Here is a 21,528-nt window from a genome sequence, read left to right as displayed (position 1 = left end):
TTAAAGACCCATCTTTTTAACCTGGAAAACACATAACACACAAATATTCAAATCTGTTAAAGCATTGGTAGGCTGCATTAATTAGATCAACCGGAACTGGAAACACTTCCTAAAACACCAGATGTACTTATTACATCATAAGAAGATTGACATCTACACTAATATTAGTCTGTTTCTTTGTTATTCTGAGATCACCGTAGCCACCCGATCCAGTCCGTATCCAGAACAGATGGTGGATCAGCACCTAGAGACAACCTCTACAGCCCTGAACGTCAGCGGAGACCAGGACACCTAGATGATCCCCAGAGACTGATCGCCAGTAAAGACCTCGTCACGGCCATCGGGACAAGACCACAGGAACCAGATTAGTCCTCTGCACAATCTGATTCTGCTTTAGCCTAGATTTAAACTTCTATTTTATCTGACAAGAGGAGAATGACACTATTTCGACAAACTATTTCCCCGTCTAAATATCTTAAAGCTAATATAAAGCCACCCAGCTTTATATCAAGCCGATGTAAAGCTGCTTTGACATAATTTGCATTGTTAAAAGCACTATACAAATAATATTGACTTGACTTGACTTGATTTTTATGTAGAAAGGGCGACAGCGCACCACATTGAAAGAATGATCATTCATGTTTTCATAACCGCTGACCAAATTCAAAAACGAAACTAAAATGAAATCATCTTTGAGAGCAAGTGTTTCGGGGGCCCTACGCAGCTTGCGTATTTTGCGTATAGGGAGGATCGGCTCTGCTTACATAAAAGGAATTAAAATAATCATTACAAATAATCACAACAATAAAAACAAGGAATTTAATATTAATATTATTTAATGATTCAAAATTAATTTTAAATTAATTAAAACAGTTAATAAAAATGATTATACATAAAAAGTGCATTTCCTTTCCCTCTGGACTCTCTCTTCATGTTTGAACTGAAGATGTTTTGCTCTCATTTAAGTCCTTGATTATAGTCTGTTCTTTTTCCTTCTTTCGCCATTGTTTTTTCCTGTTGTTTCTGTTTCTCCCATTCCTCTCGTTCTCTCTTCATCTCCTCTCGTATCTTTCTTTCTTGTTCCTCTGTCTTTAATGTCTCTTTTTATAATTTTCTCCACTCTCCCTAAATTCCGCTTTTCTTTCTGTCTTTATCATGAGTCGCTCTACTTTGCCATCTTCATGTTCATTCTCTCTAGCTCTTGTTTAAGTTTCTGGTAATATTCATCCCATGTTTCCTGTTCTTTCATTCTCTTTCTTTCATCTTCTTCTTCTCTCCTCTTTCTTTCTTTATCATGATTCTGTCTTTCTTCCTCCATCATCATGTTCATTCTCTCTATCTCTTGTTTAATTTTCTGGTAATATTTATCCCATGTTTCCTGTTCTTTCTTTCTCTTTCTCACATCTTTTTCTTCTCTTCTCTTTCTGTCTTTATCATGATTCTTTCTTTCTTTCTCTATCATCTTCTTCATTTTCCCTTCATCTTGTTTAAGTCTCTGATTATATTCATGCCACATTGCCTGTTCTTTCTTTCTCCATTTCTCCTCCTCTTCACCTCTTCTTTGTCTTTCCTGTTGTTTCTGTTTCTCCCATTCCTCTCGTTCTCTCTTCATCTCCTCTCGTATCTTTCTCTCTTGTTCCTCATTGTCTTTAATGTCTCTTATATATCTTTCTTCTCTTTGTCTGAAATTGTCCTCTCTTATCTTATTCTTCTGTTTTTCTTCCTTCATTGTAGTCTTTATCTTCTCTATTTCTTCTTCATGTTTCATCAAGAGTATCTTCCTTTCTTTCTCTTGTATTTCTCTCTCCATCTCTCTGAACATCTTACACGAGTAGTAACTCTCTCCGTTCTCTTTCACCATGTTGTCTATCTTCTGCAGTAGATCAGTCACCTGTGTTCGGTCTCCAGTCTCTTTATTATTGAACACATGATATCTGTTTCCACACGATTCAATCAGCTGATTCAGAGCAGATCCAGATTTTCCCAGAAACTCTTCAATGGTTTTGTTCTCCAGAAAGTCTCCTCTGGTGAAGAGCACCATGGTGTACATTAAAGAGTTTTCTCCAAACGTCTCTTGGATGATCTTCACTGATTTTTCCTCTTCTTCAGTGAATCGTCCGACTGGAATCAGTAAGAGAAACACATGTGGTCCAGGCAGGATCATGGAGATGCAGTTAGTGATTTCTCTCTGGATTTCTTCATTACTGAGTTCAGTATCAAACAGTCCTGGAGTGTCGATCACAGTAATGTGTCTGCTGTTGATTTCAGCTGTCTCTCTCAGACACTCTTTAGTAACAGACTTTTGAGAAATGTCTGAAATAAACATGTTTTTTCCTAAGATGGTGTTTCCAGTTGCACTTTTCCCAATTCCAGTTTTTCCCAGCAGCACAATCCTCAGATCATCTTCTCTTTCTCTTGATTCTAAGGTTAGATTAAAAACATTTAAAAAAGACATTAAAAACAATATATTAAATTTCATGTGAAGATTATCCAGGTCATCAGAGAATATTGTGTCCTATTTATATTGAAACATCATGTGCTAATCATATTGTTTCTTCTGAACTCTGCAAATAATGTTATTGTTCTGTTTCACAAATCTGTGTAGACTTTAGCAATCATGAAAAGAGTGTTTATTTCATGCAGATTTTCTAATAATTACCTTGTGACTGAAAATATATCTCTAATGAATGGATTCTCCTCTTCATCTCATCAAATTGCTTCAGTCTTTCCATCTGTGCCTCCATCAATGTCTCTGTGGAGAAACAATCACCACTATTTTCCTCAACCATCTGCTCCAGTTTCTCCATCAACACAGACACTTGTGTGTTCAGGTCAATGAACTGATGTCGTCCTCCTAAACTCTGAATGACAGACTGTGTTTCTTCATTTAGTTCTGCTGTCTGCTGCTCTGGATTCTGCTTTATGAGGATCATGATGTGTTTGTTGATTCTTGAGCTGAAGATCCTCTGGATCTCCTCTATTTCTGCTCTGTCTTCATTATTAAGTGGAGCATCAGGAATGATGAAGATGAAAACATGAACTCCAGGATGACAGAGAGACACACAGCGGTGAGTCTGACGCATCACTTCCTCCTCTGAGAGCTGAGTGTTGAACAGAGCTGGAAGCTCCACCAGACTGATCAGACGTCCATCAAGCTCCACGTCTCTCCTCACACACTCTGAGCTGAGCTCTGATCTTCTCTCGCTCTGCTTCAGGATCAGGTTGGAGATGAAGGATTTTAATCCTCTGTTACTCCCACAGACAACCAGATTCAGCTTCACAGCCTCTGGATCTGTGTCAAAGAAATAAACTAGTTTAACAATGTGAATTGAATTTAACATTTAGATTAAGTCTGCATTCACACCATGTTTACAAGCTGTGATACTTGCCAAAGGGGCTGTTACAAAATATTGACCATGCAGGATGCCCAAACTGTTGCATGCTACTGTAAGTATTTGCATAGTAACACAATTTCTCTTGCTTTAATTCAGTTGTCCAGCACACTGGATTTTGAATCTCAGTACATTGCTGTGGTATTGATGGTATATACAGTTGTTACGACCCTATGGTTTTGCTGTGTTTTGGTCTGTTGGTTTGTGTGTGTCTGCCCAGGTTGCTGCTGATTGGTTCCTGCAGACTCATTGATGTCGTCCTCTGATTGGTCTTCTCTCCCTTTTAAACAGGATGACAGCATTTCCTTTGGAAGGGGGGGGGAGGCCATTTTGTAAACTATGCTGTCGCTGGTTGACTCTGTTTGTATGCCTAGAGATATTGTTTGTGAGCGAGATTGTTTGGATATTAGTTGGTTGTATAACACTACTCCTGACCCTTGCCTGTTGTGTTATTCTGATCTTGAATTATCCCTTTGAACTTGATGTCTCTCTGTAAATATTTATTGTAAATACTGTAAATAGCTGATGATTGGGAAAGTAAGGAGTCAGACGCCATCTTTTGTTTTTGTAACGTTTGGATTTTTGTTTTGGATTAGGCAGTTAGGTTAGAGAATTGTATTTTTGTTTCTTTATTTTGGTAGGGAATTTAGGGGGTCTAATATTTAGAATGTTTTGTTAATTATTTTGGCACTGTCGGCTCCTGAAAGTGAACTCCCAAATAAAAACTCAAAAGAAGTTGACTGTTCACACTCGTTTTCTTTCCATGTTGTGCTCTACCCCTAGACGGGGCGTAACATGGAAATTGGGGGCTCGTCCTTTCTTGCTAAATTAGTAGCACGTCCATTTTGTCTGTTCCGGGGGGAGATAGTAAGTTATTTTATTCTGTTGTGGTTTCTCTTTGACTGGGATTTTTTCTTTTTGTACGGGAGGAATTACGGTTATCAGTATGTCATCCAAATTTGAACTCGATAAATTCACGATCGCACCGACAGTAGAACAATTTGAGAAATGTCGTAAAGACGATTTGTTAGTGATTGCAGATTTCTATGATATAGTTGTACCTCGAAAGGCGTTGAAGAGAGAGATTAAGGAGGCACTGCGCACGGAGCTTGAAAAACACAACATTTTGCCTGGTGAGAGTGTGGTTACAGGTGTTGCAATAACTTCGCTATCTGACGATTTGGAAACTGCGGAGGCAGAATTCAACTCCAAAGATGCGGCTCGCATGGATCCTGTTAATCCTTCTCCGGTAAAAGACCCCTTACTGGCTGTCCGGTTGAAAGAACTGGAAGTGGAACTAAGCCGAAACCAATACCAGAGTCAGCTGTTGCATGTCCGAGCGGTGGAGCTTGAGACACAGCGAGATATCCGGTTGAAAGAGCTGGAGCTCGAATTAAAGTTCGGGCAGGCTAAGCAGTTCCAGTCTCCAGTGTTACGGGGAAATACTCCTGTGCAGACGCCGGTAATCACTTCTCCTTCTCGCCCTGTAATGTCACCCGTGTCTACGGTAAGTCCTGATTTTGATATTAGTAAACAAATTTCATTAGTCCCTACGTTTAGAGAACGTGAAGTTGACACGTATTTCACTGTGTTCGAGCGCATTGCAGCCACGTTAAAGTGGCCGAGAAATATTTGGCCTTTATTGTTGCAGTGTAAACTTGTCGGGAAAGCACAAGAAGTATGTTCGGCATTGACACTTGAACAAAGCATGAGTTATGATTCAGTTAAAGCGGCTGTATTAAGAGCGTACGAACTTGTTCCGGAAGCGTACCGTCAAAAATTTAGGGCTCATGTGAAAAATCCCAGTCAAACGTTTGTGGAGTTTGCACGTGAGAAGGCTACATTGTTTGAGAAATGGTGTGTAGCGAGCAAAGTTACCACTTTTGAGCAGTTAAAAGAGCTAATTTTGATGGAAGAGTTCAAAAACTGCATTTCAGAAAAGGTGGTAGTTTATCTCAACGAACAAAAAGTTTCATCCTTAACTGAAGCTGCTGTTTTTGCAGATGAATTTGTGCTCACGCACAAGGTTGCTTTTCAGTCCTCACGTTTATCACATCGCACTGCTGTGAATCGCAACTATAGTTCTAAGAGTGCAGATGCTGTACCCCCAGATAATCACACAGCTGATCTATCACTGATGTCACGGGAATGTTTTTATTGTCATGAAAGAGGTCATTTGATTGCTACTTGTCCTGTATTACAGAGGAAAAGTCAGAGGAAGACTCAGAATGTATCAAAGTCTGTAGCTTTTGTACGTACTTATTCTCTTGATTCATTACCTTCCATTGATCCTACTTTTGAACCGTTTGTTTGTGAAGGTGTAGTATCATTGTCTGAATCAGATTCAATTTCTAAACCTGTACGTATTCTTCGGGATACGGGTGCTGCACAGACATTTATCTTGGCAGATATACTTCCATTTTCAGCACAGTCTAGTTGTAACTCAGAAGTTCTAGTTCAAGGAATAGAACTTGGTGTTGTAAGAGTTCCTTTGCATACTGTGTACTTGCGTTCAAACATAGTAACTGGTTCAGTTAAAGTGGCAGTACGTAACAAATTACCAGTGAAGGGTATATCTTTAATTCTTGGAAATGATTTGGCTGGAAGTAAAGTTGTTTGTCTTCCTGTGGTTACTGAAGTCCCTAGTGTAGCTGCGAATGATGTGTTAAGTCAAACATTTCCAAACGTATTTCTTTCATGCGTTGTTACTCGTGCCCAAGCACGTAAATTCGACAATGAGATTGATCTCTCTGATTCATTCATGAATTTGAATGTTGGTGGTACTGAAGAAACGTTTGTGGAAGCATGTAGACCCATGCAAAATTTGAAGCTGGAACCTAAGTTCGATTTCCCATTTGACAAGAGACAGCTGATTGAGGCACAAAATGCTGATGATACTTTGAAGTCCTGTTTTTATTCTGCGGTTGACAAAGCTGAGATAGCTGATCAGACCACTGCGTACTTCACTGACGGCGGAGTGCTAATGCGTAAGTGGAGGCCTGAGAACTTAAAGCAAGATTGGAGCTCGGTGTTCCAAGTAGTTGTTCCTAAGCCATATCGAGAACATGTACTGAGTATGGGGCATGACCATGAGTTGTCTGGACATTTGGGTGTTAAGAAGACCTATCATAATCTTCTTAAATATTTTTTCTGGCCTGGAATGAAGTCTGCTGTTAGCCAGTATTGTCGATCGTGCCATGAGTGTCAAGTTGCTGGAAAACCAAACCAGATTATTTCTCCAGCTCCCTTGAAACCCATTCCTGTAATGAGTGAACCATTTCAGAAACTAGTTATTGATTGTGTTGGTCCTTTGCCAAAAACTAAATCTGGTCACTCGTATCTGTTAACGCTGATGTGTTCTGCTACTAGGTTCCCTGAAGCCATTCCTCTACGTTCACTAAGAACTCCGACAATCGTGAAAGCCATAGTGAAGTTCTGTACGACATTTGGTCTTTCGAAATTCATCCAATCCGACCAAGGATCCAACTTTATGTCGAAATTGTTCCGTAAGGTTATGAAAGAGTTGAATATTAAACATTGTACCTCCAGTGCTTACCATCCGCAGTCACAAGGTGTCCTCGAAAGATTCCACCAAACTCTTAAAACTATGATCCGAACTTACTGCCTCCAACATGAGAAAGATTGGGATGAGCAGATTCCTCTTTTGTTGTTCGCTGTTCGCAACACCACTCAGGAATCCCTTGGTTTCACACCGGCTGAGTTAGTCTTCGGACATACCCTTCGTGGTCCATTAAAATTGTTGCAAGAGCAATTACTTTCTGGAGGTCTGACAGGGTTTTCTTCTAAGAGTCTTCTAGATCATGTAAGTTCATTTCGTGAGCGCTTGCATTCAGTGTGGAAGTTAGCACAACAGTCCTTGTCAGCTTCTCAGGCCCGTATGAAGGGTACATTTGATAAAAAGACTGTTCAACGCTCATTTCAAGTAGGCGACCAAATTCTTGTTTTGCTACCTTTGCCTGGCTCTGCACTACAAGCAAAGTTCACCGGGCCATATGTGATTGAAGAAAAGTTGAATGATACTGATTATGTAGTACAGACCCCTGATCGGAAAAGGAAGACTCGTGTTTGTCACATAAACATGCTCAAGTTGTATATTTCTCGTTCTAATTCTAGAAACTCTATCAGTGTTCCTGTTACTTCCGTGACTCCAGTTGTAGTAGCTTCTGTAAATGCAGCTTCTTCTGGTTATTCTCCAAGTATGGATGATCTTAGGTTAGGAAGTGCATGTCTTTCTGGTGCGCGTCTTCAAAACTCTGAAGCTTTAGTAACCCTAGGTTCTAGGCTTTCTCATCTATCTCGATCAGCTCAAAACGAAATTGTACAGTTGGTTGATAAGTATTCATCGCTTTTCTCGGATATACCCACTGTGACTCATGTGCTAATGCATGATATTGATGTTGGTGACCATCGACCCGTTAAACAGAATGCTTATCGGGTAAACCCTGTGAAACGAGAAATCATGAAGAAAGAAACTCAGTATTTGATTGAAAATGGTTTGGCCGTCCCCAGTTGTAGTCCTTGGTGTTCCCCGTGTGTGTTGGTCCCAAAAGCTGATGGAACCTCACGTTTCTGTACTGATTACCGAAAGGTTAATCAACTAACCAAGGCAGATTCCTATCCTCTTCCCAGGATGGATGATTGCATTGATCGCATTGGCAGCGCTAAGTTTGTAACAAAGCTAGATCTACTTAAGGGTTATTGGCAGGTGCCACTTACGGAACGTGCTTCGGAGATTTCAGCATTTGCCACATCAGACGCTTTCCTTCAATATAAGATCTTAGCTTTTGGGCTTAAAAATGCCCCAGCGACATTCCAACGTCTAATGAATTACGTCTTGGCTAATGTACAAAACTGTGAAGCATACTTAGACGATGTGGTCTGCTATTCGACTACTTGGAATGATCATTTGAAAACTCTAGAAGAAGTGTTTACCAGATTTCGAGATGCTAATCTAACACTTAATTTAGCAAAATGTGAGTTTTGTCATGCTACTATCACTTATTTAGGCAAAGAAGTTGGTCATGGTGCTGTTCGCCCTGTGGAAGCCAAAGTGCAGGCCATTGTTGACTTTCCTGTGCCTAAAAGCAAAAGAGATCTTAGACGATTTCTTGGGATGACCGGTTACTACCGGAGTTTCTGTAAGAATTTTTCTGTTGTTGTGAAACCCCTCACAGATCTCCTTCGCAAAGATATCAATTTCAAGTGGAATGATAACTGTCAGTGTGCATTTAATTCTTTGAAGAGTCTGTTATGTAGTTCTCCTGTTCTAGCTGCTCCTGACTTCAGTCGGCCTTTCAAGCTTGAAGTGGATGCCAGTGGAAATGGGGCGGGTGCTGTCCTATTACAAGAAGATGACCAAGGAATCGACCATCCCGTATGTTACTACTCAAAAAAATTTAATCGTCATCAAGTAAACTATAGTACTATTGAAAAGGAAGCCCTGGCTCTTTTATTGGCTCTACAGCATTTTGAAGTCTATATTGGTTCTAGTCCACAACCCATTGATGTATACACTGACCATAATCCCCTCGTTTTTCTCCAAAGAATGTGTAACAAAAACCAGAGACTCATGCGTTGGGCCCTCGTCTGTCAGAGCTTTAATTTGCAAATCCATTACAAGAAGGGTGCTGACAACGTGATAGCAGATTCTCTGTCTAGGTGTTAATTGTAAACTATGTAAAACATGTTTACTCTTATGTGTGGGGGTGTTACGACCCTATGGTTTTGCTGTGTTTTGGTCTGTTGGTTTGTGTGTGTCTGCCCAGGTTGCTGCTGATTGGTTCCTGCAGACTCATTGATGTCGTCCTCTGATTGGTCTTCTCTCCCTTTTAAACAGGATGACAGCATTTCCTTTGGAAGGGGGGGGAGGCCATTTTGTAAACTATGCTGTCGCTGGTTGACTCTGTTTGTATGCCTAGAGATATTGTTTGTGAGCGAGATTGTTTGGATATTAGTTGGTTGTATAACACTACTCCTGACCCTTGCCTGTTGTGTTATTCTGATCTTGAATTATCCCTTTGAACTTGATGTCTCTCTGTAAATATTTATTGTAAATACTGTAAATAGCTGATGATTGGGAAAGTAAGGAGTCAGACGCCATCTTTTGTTTTTGTAACGTTTGGATTTTTGTTTTGGATTAGGCAGTTAGGTTAGAGAATTGTATTTTTGTTTCTTTATTTTGGTAGGGAATTTAGGGGGTCTAATATTTAGAATGTTTTGTTAATTATTTTGGCACTGTCGGCTCCTGAAAGTGAACTCCCAAATAAAAACTCAAAAGAAGTTGACTGTTCACACTCGTTTTCTTTCCATGTTGTGCTCTACCCCTAGACGGGGCGTAACACAGTAGTAAGCCATATACTGTCTCAACATCAAATGATGAAAAACAAAATGCATGGTAAATTGCTTAAATAAGAACGCAATCTGTGAAATGGTGGTGATAGTGTTTACGAGTGTCATAGAGTGTTCATCACATCCTATGTTAGAATGCTGTTCATTGCTCGGCATTCAACACAATAATCCCACAACAGCTCATAAATAAACTAAACCTGCTGGGCCTTAACAATTCCTTTTGTAATTGGATCCTGGACTTTCTAACCGGAAGACCTGAGTCAGTCCATGTTGGCCACAACAACTTGAGCACTACCACACTGAGCACAGGTGCCCCACAAGGCTGTGTGCTCAGCCCGCTGCTCTTCACACTGCTGACCCACGACTGCACTGCCAAGTTCAGCTCCAACCACATCATCAAGTTTGCTGATGACACAACAGTGGTAGGTCTCATCAGCAACAACGATGAAACGCACTACAGAGAGGAAGTGGCACAGCTGGCTGAATGGTGTGGCACTAACAATCTGTCCCTCAATGTGGAGAAGACAAAGGAAGTTGTGATGGACTTCAGGAGAAACTCCGTTGACCACCCCCCACTGACCATCGACAGCTCGACTGTGGAGAGAGTCAGCAGCACTAAATTCCTGGAGGTGCACATCACAGAGGATCTCACCTGGACCACCAACACCATGTCTAGTGAGACATGTCTAGTGAGACATTTGGAGAGTGACTAAATGTCACTCTCCAAAAAGGCACAACAGCGCCTACACTTTCTCCGCCGACTGAAAAGAGCAAGTCTCCCTCCACCCATCCTCACCACATTCTACAGAGGCACCATTGAGAGTGTGCTGACCAGCTGCATCACTGTCTGCTAAACTGCTTAATTTGTGTAAATGCATATATGGACTATATGTAAACACCTGTAATGTGAAAAAGCTTATTTCAGGGCAGTACTAAATAATAATAATTAAAAAAAAAACAAGCAATTTAATATTTATTTATTTTTTCCCTTCTTTTTAGGCTATTAATATATTGCAGATTCTGCAAGGTGTATGTAAACTTATGACTTAAACATATAAAAATATGTGGAGCGTGTGTCGCGAATAAAGTGAAAATGAAATGAAAAGTGTCTATTGCGGCATTAAATTTAGATCTGCAAATAGTGCATCATATTTCTTTTCATGAGTTTTTACAGCATTTTGCATTATAACTAATCACACAAGATGCTCTTGATTTTATGAAGTCAATGGCCAGTCATGCAAGGGTTCAGACGAGTCATGCTGAAACGCTGGTGTTTTGGTCAGTGCGCGCGCTCGCTGACTGAATTCTGCACTCTGACGAATTCTCTCATCAGAAAATACAAAACGCAGATGTGCATGCCATGTAAATAAGAGATTCATTCATCACACATGGAACACAGCATCACTGATATAACAAGCTTTTTTTTTTAGAGTGCTTACGCGTGCTAGACTGAAGTCAGTGATAATGTTCTTTGATAATGTAAATGTTCTTTGCTTGTTGTTTGAATAACTGGACATGCAGAGTTATAATTATAAACTTAAAATGTGTTTTTATTAAACCTGTGGTCAGGCTAAATACAAATTCAGACTTATTAAAATATGGTAAAATGTGGTAAAAGTATGGTACTGTCATGACGTGTATGGTACTTTATGATTTGTGTAGTTAATAGATTGCAGGCTTCAGTGGTTTGAGCGTGTTTGACTAGAACGCAAAGAGCTGTTGTGTTTATGTGATTGTCAGTGGCCGTCTTGAGAAGCGAGAAAGCTTTGGAAAACAGCTCATAAAAATGATGAGGACGTGAATGTTTTTTACAAGTCGGAGTCTAAAATTACGGTAATATGTCTTGAACATTTCACATGGAATTCTGTCAGGCGCGCAAGAAAAATACAACTGTGCTATACCTCTGGTCATTTTAATATGTAACTAATTTAATGTTTAGATTTTTTAGTATCCAGTATTCAGTGGATGATCAAGGGGCACAAGAAGAGTTTGGAGGGGCACAAGGAGAATCTGGGGGAGCATTGCCCATCCCCCTCCCACCCCCCCTTAGACCCAGCCCTGGGTCCAAGTGACTTTCTTAGCCCTCTTCCTCACTCTGGAGATGTAAAGATCTTGGAGGCTGGGCAGAGGGGCACTGATAATCCCCTCAGCAGTCCTGACTGTCATTGTCATTGTTTTATCAAACGATGGCAACTTTGCACTAGTTTACTGACTTATTGTTTGGGTGAATTTGCTCTCTGTATATATACAGTATATGAGACATACAAACACTGTCCGCACTCACACTACAGCATTTGGAGGAACAGTTCACCCAAAACTGACAATTATTTACCCACATGTTGTTACAAACAGTGTTGGGCAAGTTACTTCCAAAATTCCTTACACTACTTCTAGTTACTTTTGAGTTACTTTCACCAAAATATGCACAGAAATATGACTACACATTCTAAAATGCCAAAATGTAGTTTATTGATGCTCATTTTACATCCGATGGAGGGTGATGTGTTAGGTCTTCTATAGCATAAATTTATAAAATCATATTTAGATACCAATATGTAAGTCTACATTAAAGTTATGTTGTAGTTTAGGTTAAACACAGATAAGCACAAACAGCATTATTACATTCAGAAATAAAGCAGAATGCTATAATGTACAAACAATAAAGACAATAGCTAGCCGACAGGCTATTTTGAATGGTATTCAGAAAAAAAAACAAGAATGAAAAAAATATAAGTTGCTAATCAAGCCAAAATAAATTAATTTAAAGAGAAATGGCAAATGCCATTGTTCTCAGGCAACACTCACTAGGCACAAATCAAATTAAATGTTTCCATATTCACAATGTATTTGAATGCTAAACTATTATTTATTATGTAAACCAGGCTTTGTACTTAACGCGTAAAAAAAAAATATAATAAAAATAAATAAATAAAATTAATTAATTAATTAATTAATTCCAAAAATGTAATACATGGTGGGTTGGTGAGATTGGTCACGTGATGAGATTGATGCGAGACATGATCCAAATATGAAACCTTTGTTAATAAAAGTTTCATTTCTTCATTTAATATAAAGGGATTTTCACCCAGAACGTGAAAATCGGCGCGAATGTTCGCCGCAATGACACAATCAAAACAATAGATCCCTAATGGGGCTATTCACACCAGGTGCAATCATTCGTGGTGCAAAAGAGCTAAGATTTTCTCCCCGTCACTCCGCGATGAAACGGGCCGTCCAATCAGATTTGAGCTTAGATCACATGCCCGGAGCAGCTGCTGTTGCACAAAAGGGTGAGAGTGTTGGCGGACGTTTCGAAAACCAGCGTAAACAAACACAAAAGAAGAGTAGCCTATTCTGAGAGAGGAGAGAGTGGATGTTGAGTTCTTGTTATCTTTCGTATTTGAGAAGAGATTTACATTTGAGAGTAACATTTCTATTAATTCTCCACTGAAATATGTGATCTGGAGAGCACCGTCCGTTTTATTCCACATGCGTGAGTGCTGAGCCTGTAACACGGGCCAGAGAGTTAGAGTCTACCCGGAGAAAAAGAGAAAGCTGAGGGAGAGAAAATGAAAACTCGAGGCAGTCAGCTGGTTGTCCCACGAGCCTTTATGGTAGTTTCTTCAACAGCATACTCGTCTCACACACATGTAAAAGAGCGAGTGCAGAATAGAAACAGAACACTCTGGTCCCGTCACAAATATAAGGGATGAACACGTTATGCAGTACACAGCGGTAGAGCGACCATCCTTCTTCACTCTCTGTACGTGCGCGCTCACAACAACATGCGTGCATACGCACCATAACAACATACAACAACAGAAGTTCTCTTAAAGGCACATTGGTATTTGTGGCCATTACAAGTCGGAGCGCGTTACCTCAAGATCTGTCAATCATTTCTTGCCCTTCTGTATGTTTTTATGAAGCTTACGGTATTTTTATAAAAATAAAGGATGTTTATGACAAGCAAGTAGCATTCAGTCTATTATAAAACATACAAAGAGTGAATTTCTACCTATTATAGAATCAAAATCCATTTTAGATCACAGTCGGTAGTTATTACAAGCACTCGATGATGGTTTGAAGAGGGATTTGAGCAAAAACATTAATAATCACGTACGTTTTGAAATGTAGCTTGATGCCAATTGTACCTCTAATTATATTTTCAGATGTATTCTTGTAAGCATTATGGATAGTTTGTTTCTGATGAAGAACCAAAAGTTATTTATCTTAATTTAATTCTGTATATCGAGCAGCGGACGATGTAAAAGCCATATATGAGATATATATGCTACAAGAGAAAAAAATGCATTGTTAGTCGGCACTCCCTAGCGTGCAGGCGTGAATTAGCAGAAGGCGATCAATTGACCTTATGAACGGTTACTTCCTGGTTGTAGATAAACCAGCTCAGTCATTTCCAGTCAAGTGCACTGTGCCGTAAGAGGAGCGTCCTTTGCTCGATTTCTCTACATAATCCATTCACAATTAGGAGAAAAGTTTTGTTTGTCTAAGATGACCAAATGTCCACGAATACCGTTTCAGGAATGACAAACGCGAATGTTAAATTTACGCGAGGGAATCATTAAATCATGCCGCGAGTCATTGCTATGATTGACAGTGATAACGGAATGAATCATCTGATCAAAATCAAAAGACGTGAAATGTTGAAATGGCAGCTGCAGCCAATGATTGATCCGCCATCTCCTGGTTTTAACGGTAATTTAATTTTCATCTTAAAAAGTCAATTTTTCGCCAAGACACATTTTTAGCATATTTCTTCATGTCGTCTTCGTGAATGAAAAGTGAACCTTTAATAATGGGGATTTTACCGCACAGAGTTGAGATAAATAATAAATGCTTTAAAATTTTAAAAATGTGTTCACGGCTATGAAGGTAAGATATTGATTATCGAGAATGCCATTACAATGTCCTTTAAGAGATTAGTATAACTGCCTAAACAGTTACGATAGTGTTTATTTGTCAGCAAATGTACAGCTATGTTTCTGGGTACTTTCCTGGGATTACCAGATTTTGCATATAAAATTATATGTTCTTTAAACTGTATGTTAATCCCGCTATCATTATTTATGGTGTTGCAATTATTTTGTTTCTCAGTTTATGATAAGAATGAGGCAGGAGAGGTTTCTGTGAGAGTCTCTACCTATAGCACATATAAAATGAGCTTCACCGGAAGATTACGAGCTGGCTTATCTTTATCCGGAAGTTATAAATAGCGCTCAGTGCATATAGTCAATTAATTGGCTAATAATGAACCACAAACTAGGATAATTTTAAAGAAATGGAAAATCCAAAGACCGTTTATTTATTTGTGTTACAATGTGGGTAAAACATATTTTCCTTATTCATATTGTTAATAAAAGTTCAAAGTTTAATATAAGTGAATTTGTCATTGTACTGTTTTATTGTATAGCCTTTTATTATTATTAATAATGAGCCAAACTAAGCATTCGTTTGAAGTAAGGGGAAAATCCAAAAAACTTTTACTTATTTGTTACTACGTGGGTATGTCTTAATCGTTCTGTTAAAAAAGTTTTATGTTTAATATAAGTTACTTTGTCATTGTAGTATTTCTGATGCTGTGTGTGGGATTTTATTTCATTAAGAGTAATACTGAATCAACCTTAAGCATTAATTTTGTTACAAGAATAGGAAAGATGTAATGTTAAAGATAAAAATATAGCGCTGCAGATGTGAGAATGCGAGATTGGTTGCTGCTGAGGTAAACAGCAGCACCTCGATCTTTCTCTGCTCTATCTTTGCTATGGCTGTAGAAATATTCGTTAATTCTTGATTTGGGCAAGGAACTACGACGGCATTTTATTGCCTCTTTAAAAAATAAAAAAGATCTAAGATTACAAGATTAAAGTTGTAATATTTCGAGAATAAAGTCGAAAGATTATGAGAATAAAGTTGAAATATTGCGAGAATAAAGTTGAAATATTGCGAGAATAAAGTTGAAATATTACGAGAATAAAGTTGAAATACTACGAGAACAAAGTAGAAATATTACGAAATATTACGAGAATAAAGTCGAAATACCACGAGAATAAAGTAGAAATATTACGAAATATTATGAGAATAAAGTCGAAATATTACGAGAATAAAGTCGAAATACTACGAGAACAAAGTAGAAATATTAGAAATATTATGAGAATAAAGTCGAAATACTATGAGAATAAAGTCGAAATACTATGAGAATAAAGTCGAAATACTACGAGAACAAAGTAGAAATATTACGAAATATTACGAGAATAAAGTCGAAATACTATGAGAATAAAGTCGAAATACTACAAGAACAAAGTAGAAATATTACGAAATATTACGAGAATAAAGTCGAAATACCACGAGAATAAAGTAGAAATATTACGAAATATTATGAGAATAAAGTCGAAATATTACGAGAATAAAGTCGAAATACTACGAGAACAAAGTAGAAATATTACGAAATATTATGAGAATAAAGTCGAAATACTATGAGAACAAAGTAGAAATATTACGAAATATTACGAGAATAAAGTCGAAATACCACGAGAATAAAGTAGAAATATTACGAAATATTATGAGAATAAAGTCGAAATATTACGAGAATAAAGTCGAAATACTACGAGAACAAAGTAGAAATATTACAAATATTATGAGAATAAAGTCGAAATACTATGAGAATAAAGTCGAAATACTACGAGAACAAAGTAGAAATATTACGAAATATTACGAGAATAAAGTCGAAATACTATGAGAATAAAGTCGAAATACTACGAGAACAAAGTAGAAATATTACGAAATATTACGAGAATAAAGTCGAAATACCACGAGAATAAAGTAGAAATATTACGAAATATTATGAGAATAAAGTCGAAATATTACGAGAATAAAGTTGAAATACTACGAGAACAAAGTAGAAATATTACGAAATATTATGAGAATAAAGTCGAAATACTACGAGAACAAAGTAGAAATATTACGAAATATTATGAGAATAAAGTCGAAATACCACGAGAATAAAGTAGAAATATTACGAAATATTATGAGAATAAAGTCGAAATACTATGAGAATAAAGTCGAAATACTACGAGAACAAAGTAGAAATATTACGAAATATTACGAGAATAAAGTCGAAATACCACGAGAATAAAGTAGAAATATTACGAAATATTATGAGAATAAAGTCGAAATATTACGAGAATAAAGTCGAAATATTACGAGAATAAAGTCGAAATATTACGAGAATAAAGTCGAAATACTACGAGAACAAAGTAGAAATATTACGAAATATTACGAGAATAAAGTCGAAATACCACGAGAATAAAGTAGAAATATTACGAAATATTATGAGAATAAAGTCGAAATATTACGAGAATAAAGTCGAAATACTACGAGAATAAAGTAGAAATATTACGAAATATTATGAGAATAAAGTCGAAATATTACGAGAATAAAGTCGAAATACTACGAGAACAAAGTAGAAATATTACGAAATATTATGAGAATAAAGTCGAAATACTACGAGAACAAAGTAGAAATATTATGAGAATAAAGTCGAAATACTATGAGAATAAAGTCGAAATATTACGAGTATAAAGTCGAAATGTTGTAAGAATAAAGTCGAAATATTACGAGAATAAAGTCGAAATACTACGAGAACAAAGTAGAAATATTACGAAATATTATGAGAATAAAGTCGAAATATTACGAGAATAAAGTCGAAATACTACGAGAACAAAGTAGAAATATTACAAAATATTATGAGAATAAAGTCGAAATACTACGAGAACAAAGTAGAAATATTACGAAATATTATGAGAATAAAGTCGAAATACTATGAGAACAAAGTAGAAATATTACAAAATATTATGAGAATAAAGTCGAAATACTACGAGAACAAAGTAGAAATATTACAAAATATTATGAGAATAAAGTCGAAATACTACGAGAACAAAGTAGAAATATTACGAAATATTACGAGAATAAAGTCGAAATACTACGAGAACAAAGTAGAAATATTACGAAATATTATGAGAATAAAGTCGAAATATTACGAGAATAAAGTCGAAATACTACGAGAACAAAGTAGAAATATTACAAAATATTATGAGAATAAAGTCGAAATACTACGAGAACAAAGTAGAAATATTACAAAATATTATGAGAATAAAGTCGAAATACTATGAGAACAAAGTAGAAATATTACGAAATATTATGAGAATAAAGTCGAAATACTACGAGAACAAAGTAGAAATATTACAAAATATTATGAGAATAAAGTCGAAATACTACGAGAACAAAGTAGAAATATTACGAAATATTATGAGAATAAAGTCGAAATACTATGAGAACAAAGTAGAAATATTACAAAATATTATGAGAATAAAGTCGAAATACTATGAGAACAAAGTAGAAATATTACGAAATACTATGAGAATAAAGTTGAAATACTACGAGAATAAAGTCGAAATGTTACGAGAATGTTACACGGAATAAATAAATAAATAAGTATTTCAAACAATTCAAGTTTGTACAGTCCGGTACAAACTTAAATTTAAAATGAAAATGTATTTTAATATTTTTTTCAATGATAAATATGTTTGCAGTTACATATTAACAAGGTCATAGTCATGTATGTTTAATAAAAACAAGAGTAACACTAGCTTGTATTGTTGTGTTACGTTCATCCCAACCAACAGGGTCGAAAGTAACAATGTGCAACTTATGTTCAAAGTGAAATTATAAGTCTTTCTACAATTGTACAAAATACCACCTGGTATTGATAGACCACACTTCTGAGTTATAGGCCACAGCAAAAATATATCTCTGTTTACAACATTATCTTTTTAAATTATGTTTTTCTGAAAAATTGTACTTTTGTCCCCGCTCTCCCCTAACTTTATACACGGTGCACTTTCAGATTTGAAACTTGGTTTTCATTCAGTTAGAGCTGTTTTACACACGAAATTACCTTTTTTGCATGAAAGGTCATTTTCAAAAATCCATAATAGGGGCACTTTAACACCACACCCCCAACCCCCCCATTTTTTCTTAGGCTACACGCCGGGGGGTGCTGCAGCACCTTCAGCACCCCTATACTTCCCCCGGTAATGTGTTTGACTATATTTTATTCTGATAATGAACAGGCTGCAACGTTTACGATGCTGTGTGTGTGTGTGTGAGGCGCCGGCTCGATCGAACAGTAGAAACATAAAATACTCCATGCGTTTTGGTCATCAATCATTTGAAGCAATGTGTTCACTTTTTGCCATCTTGGTTTCCTTTCTGTGAACTTGTTCGTAGAGCGCCGCGCCACACAAAAATAAACCAAACTCAGCAGCGTGTCACTGTCTTTTTCTTTCGTTTTGTTATTCTGTTTCCCCGTGGAATTCAGTGCTGTTTGCGGTGTTGGTAAATTCACCACTTAATTTTGTGTTAAAATATGTTGTAACTTACGTTACTGAGATTGTAACGAGTAATATTAGGCTTTCCTGTAGCTCAAATAGTAGAGCATGGTGCTAGCAACGCCAAGATCATGGGTTCGATTCCCAAGGAAAGCAAGAGCTGATAAAATGTAGAAACTGTAACTTGAATGCAATGTAAGTCGCTGCGTCTGCTAAATGCATAAATGTAAATATTACATAAATTTTATTGGTATTTACATTACAGGAAAAAGTAATGTATTACTGTAATATTGTTACTTTTGTAATACTCCCAAACATTGGTTACAAACACATGCTTGTTTGTGTTTTCCACTGAATACAAAAGTGGAATGATGATAGCTCCAAAAAGGACAACAACAAAAACACAAATGTACAATAAAATAAATACTTTGTATTTCTGTCAATGTCTTAGCACCCTTTTAAAAATGATCTAGTTTTTTTTTTAAAAACATTTTATAAGCTTTTCAATCTAAAACAGATTAGTAAGAATAAATTGTAAGTCACACAGTAGTGCTCCTCATTTTTTCACATTGTCATTTACGGGCTCTGCTACATTGTAACTATAAGAGGACAGAAAACTATTCCATTTCATATTTTTAGAGGTATTATTATCCAGAAAAAAAGACTTTGACAAACCTCTTCCATCATTTGCTGTTTTTGTGCTCTCTTGGAGATCTGAATCCTTCTTCTCTTCATCGTTGTCTCTGACTGAAGCTCCAGATCTGCTCAAATTTCCATCCACTTGTGATCCACCTTCATCCTCAAACACATTACAGATGAGAAATTCTTCATGTTCTTTCTTGAGCATCTCCTCTGTTTTTATGAACAACTCAGAGCGCCATCCTGGGTTTACTGTATCAAACTGTAGATGTGTGTCTCCAAAATTATTTATTAAAACATGAATATCACTAATCAATATAAAAGAATTCAGTTTGGATGTTTGTGTCTCTTCATCAGTAGTCAGCACTATAGTGTGTTTCATGGCCTGCTCACTGAAGAGGTTCAGCACAGTTTTCACTCTCTGTCTGTCGTTCTCATTGAAGTCCTTGTACTGCAGTACGAGTACAATAACATGAGGTCCTGGAGCAGACTGAGACACACACTCTCTCACTCTCTGTGTGATCTGTTGCTGTGAGAGATGTGTCTGGAGCAGGTGAGGAGTGTTGATGACTGTGACGTGTCTCTCCTCCACTTCTCCACTGATTCTCTGACTGTGTTGCTGTGAATAAGATACAGCTTTACTGTGAAATGCTTCTGTACCCAGTATAGTGTTTCCCACTCGTCTGTTTTCTGATCCATTCTTTCCTATCAGCACAATCCTCAGATCACTCACTGAAAAAGAAACATAAAATGTAATAAAAAAAAATATTTCACAATAATGCATTAATAATTTCATACTGTATTAAAAATTCTACAGAATTGGCAGATTTAACACAAGCAGTAATAGTAAATTATCAAGTAACCCTTTCAGAAACATCTATGAAAGATAGGTGAAGTAACATTCAGCCAAGTATGGTGACCCATACTCGGAATTCGTGCTCTGCATTTAACCCATCCAACGTGCACACACACAGCAGTGAACACACACACACACACACACACAGCAGTGAACACACACACACACACACACACACAGCAGTGAACACACACACACACACACACACACCGTGAACACACACACACAGCAGTGAACACACACACACACACACAGCAGTAAACACACACACAGCAGTGAACACACACACACACACACACAGCAGTGAACACACACACACACAGCAGTGAACACACACACACACACAGCAGTGAACACACACACACACACAGCAGTGAACACACACACACAGCAGTGAACACACACACACAGCAGTAAACACACACACACACACTGCAGTGAACACACACACACACACACAGCAGTGAACACACACACACACACACACACACACACACCGTGAACACACACCCGGAGCAGTGGGCAGCCATGCTGCGGCGCCCGGGGAGCAGTTGGGGGTTCGGTGCCTTGCTCAAGGGCACCTCAGTCGTGGTATTGAGGGTGGAGAGAGCGCTGGACATTCACTCCCCCCACCTACAATCCCTGCCGGCCCGAGACTCGAACCCGCAACCTTTGGATTACGAGTCCGACTCTCTAACCATTAGGCCACGACTTCCCAGATGTACATTTGTTTAATCCCAAAGAATAATTATCAATTATTATACTGACTCACTATTGGGATGATCATTACTTAGACTTTTATACACTTTGTTCACTAAAAATAAAAGAACTGCAGCTGCATAGAGCCCATGATTCAATAACAGTG

At 37.6% G+C, this 21,528-nt stretch overlaps 1 protein-coding gene across 1 annotated transcript; it reads right to left on the bottom strand.

Annotated features, from left to right (window-relative positions):
* On the bottom strand, positions 1-20,463 carry LOC306874592 (GTPase IMAP family member 8-like; the record flags this gene model as incomplete). The annotated part of the gene is made up of 4 exons (XM_079424739.1): positions 19,844-20,463; positions 2,660-3,292; positions 1,520-2,421; positions 1-21 (listed from the first exon to the last, which is right to left on the bottom strand). Exons 1-4 carry the CDS (start codon positions 20,187-20,189, stop codon positions 1-3), a joined length of 1,902 nt encoding a protein of 633 aa, XP_079280865.1. The 5' UTR covers positions 20,190-20,463.
* Between the last annotated feature and the right edge of the window lie 1,065 nt (positions 20,464-21,528).

This window comes from Barbus barbus (assembly GCF_936440315.1).
Source record: "Barbus barbus genome assembly, chromosome: 9".
Classification (NCBI taxonomy): domain Eukaryota; kingdom Metazoa; phylum Chordata; class Actinopteri; order Cypriniformes; family Cyprinidae; genus Barbus; species Barbus barbus.
This window is presented reverse-complemented; position numbering and strand designations above follow the sequence as displayed.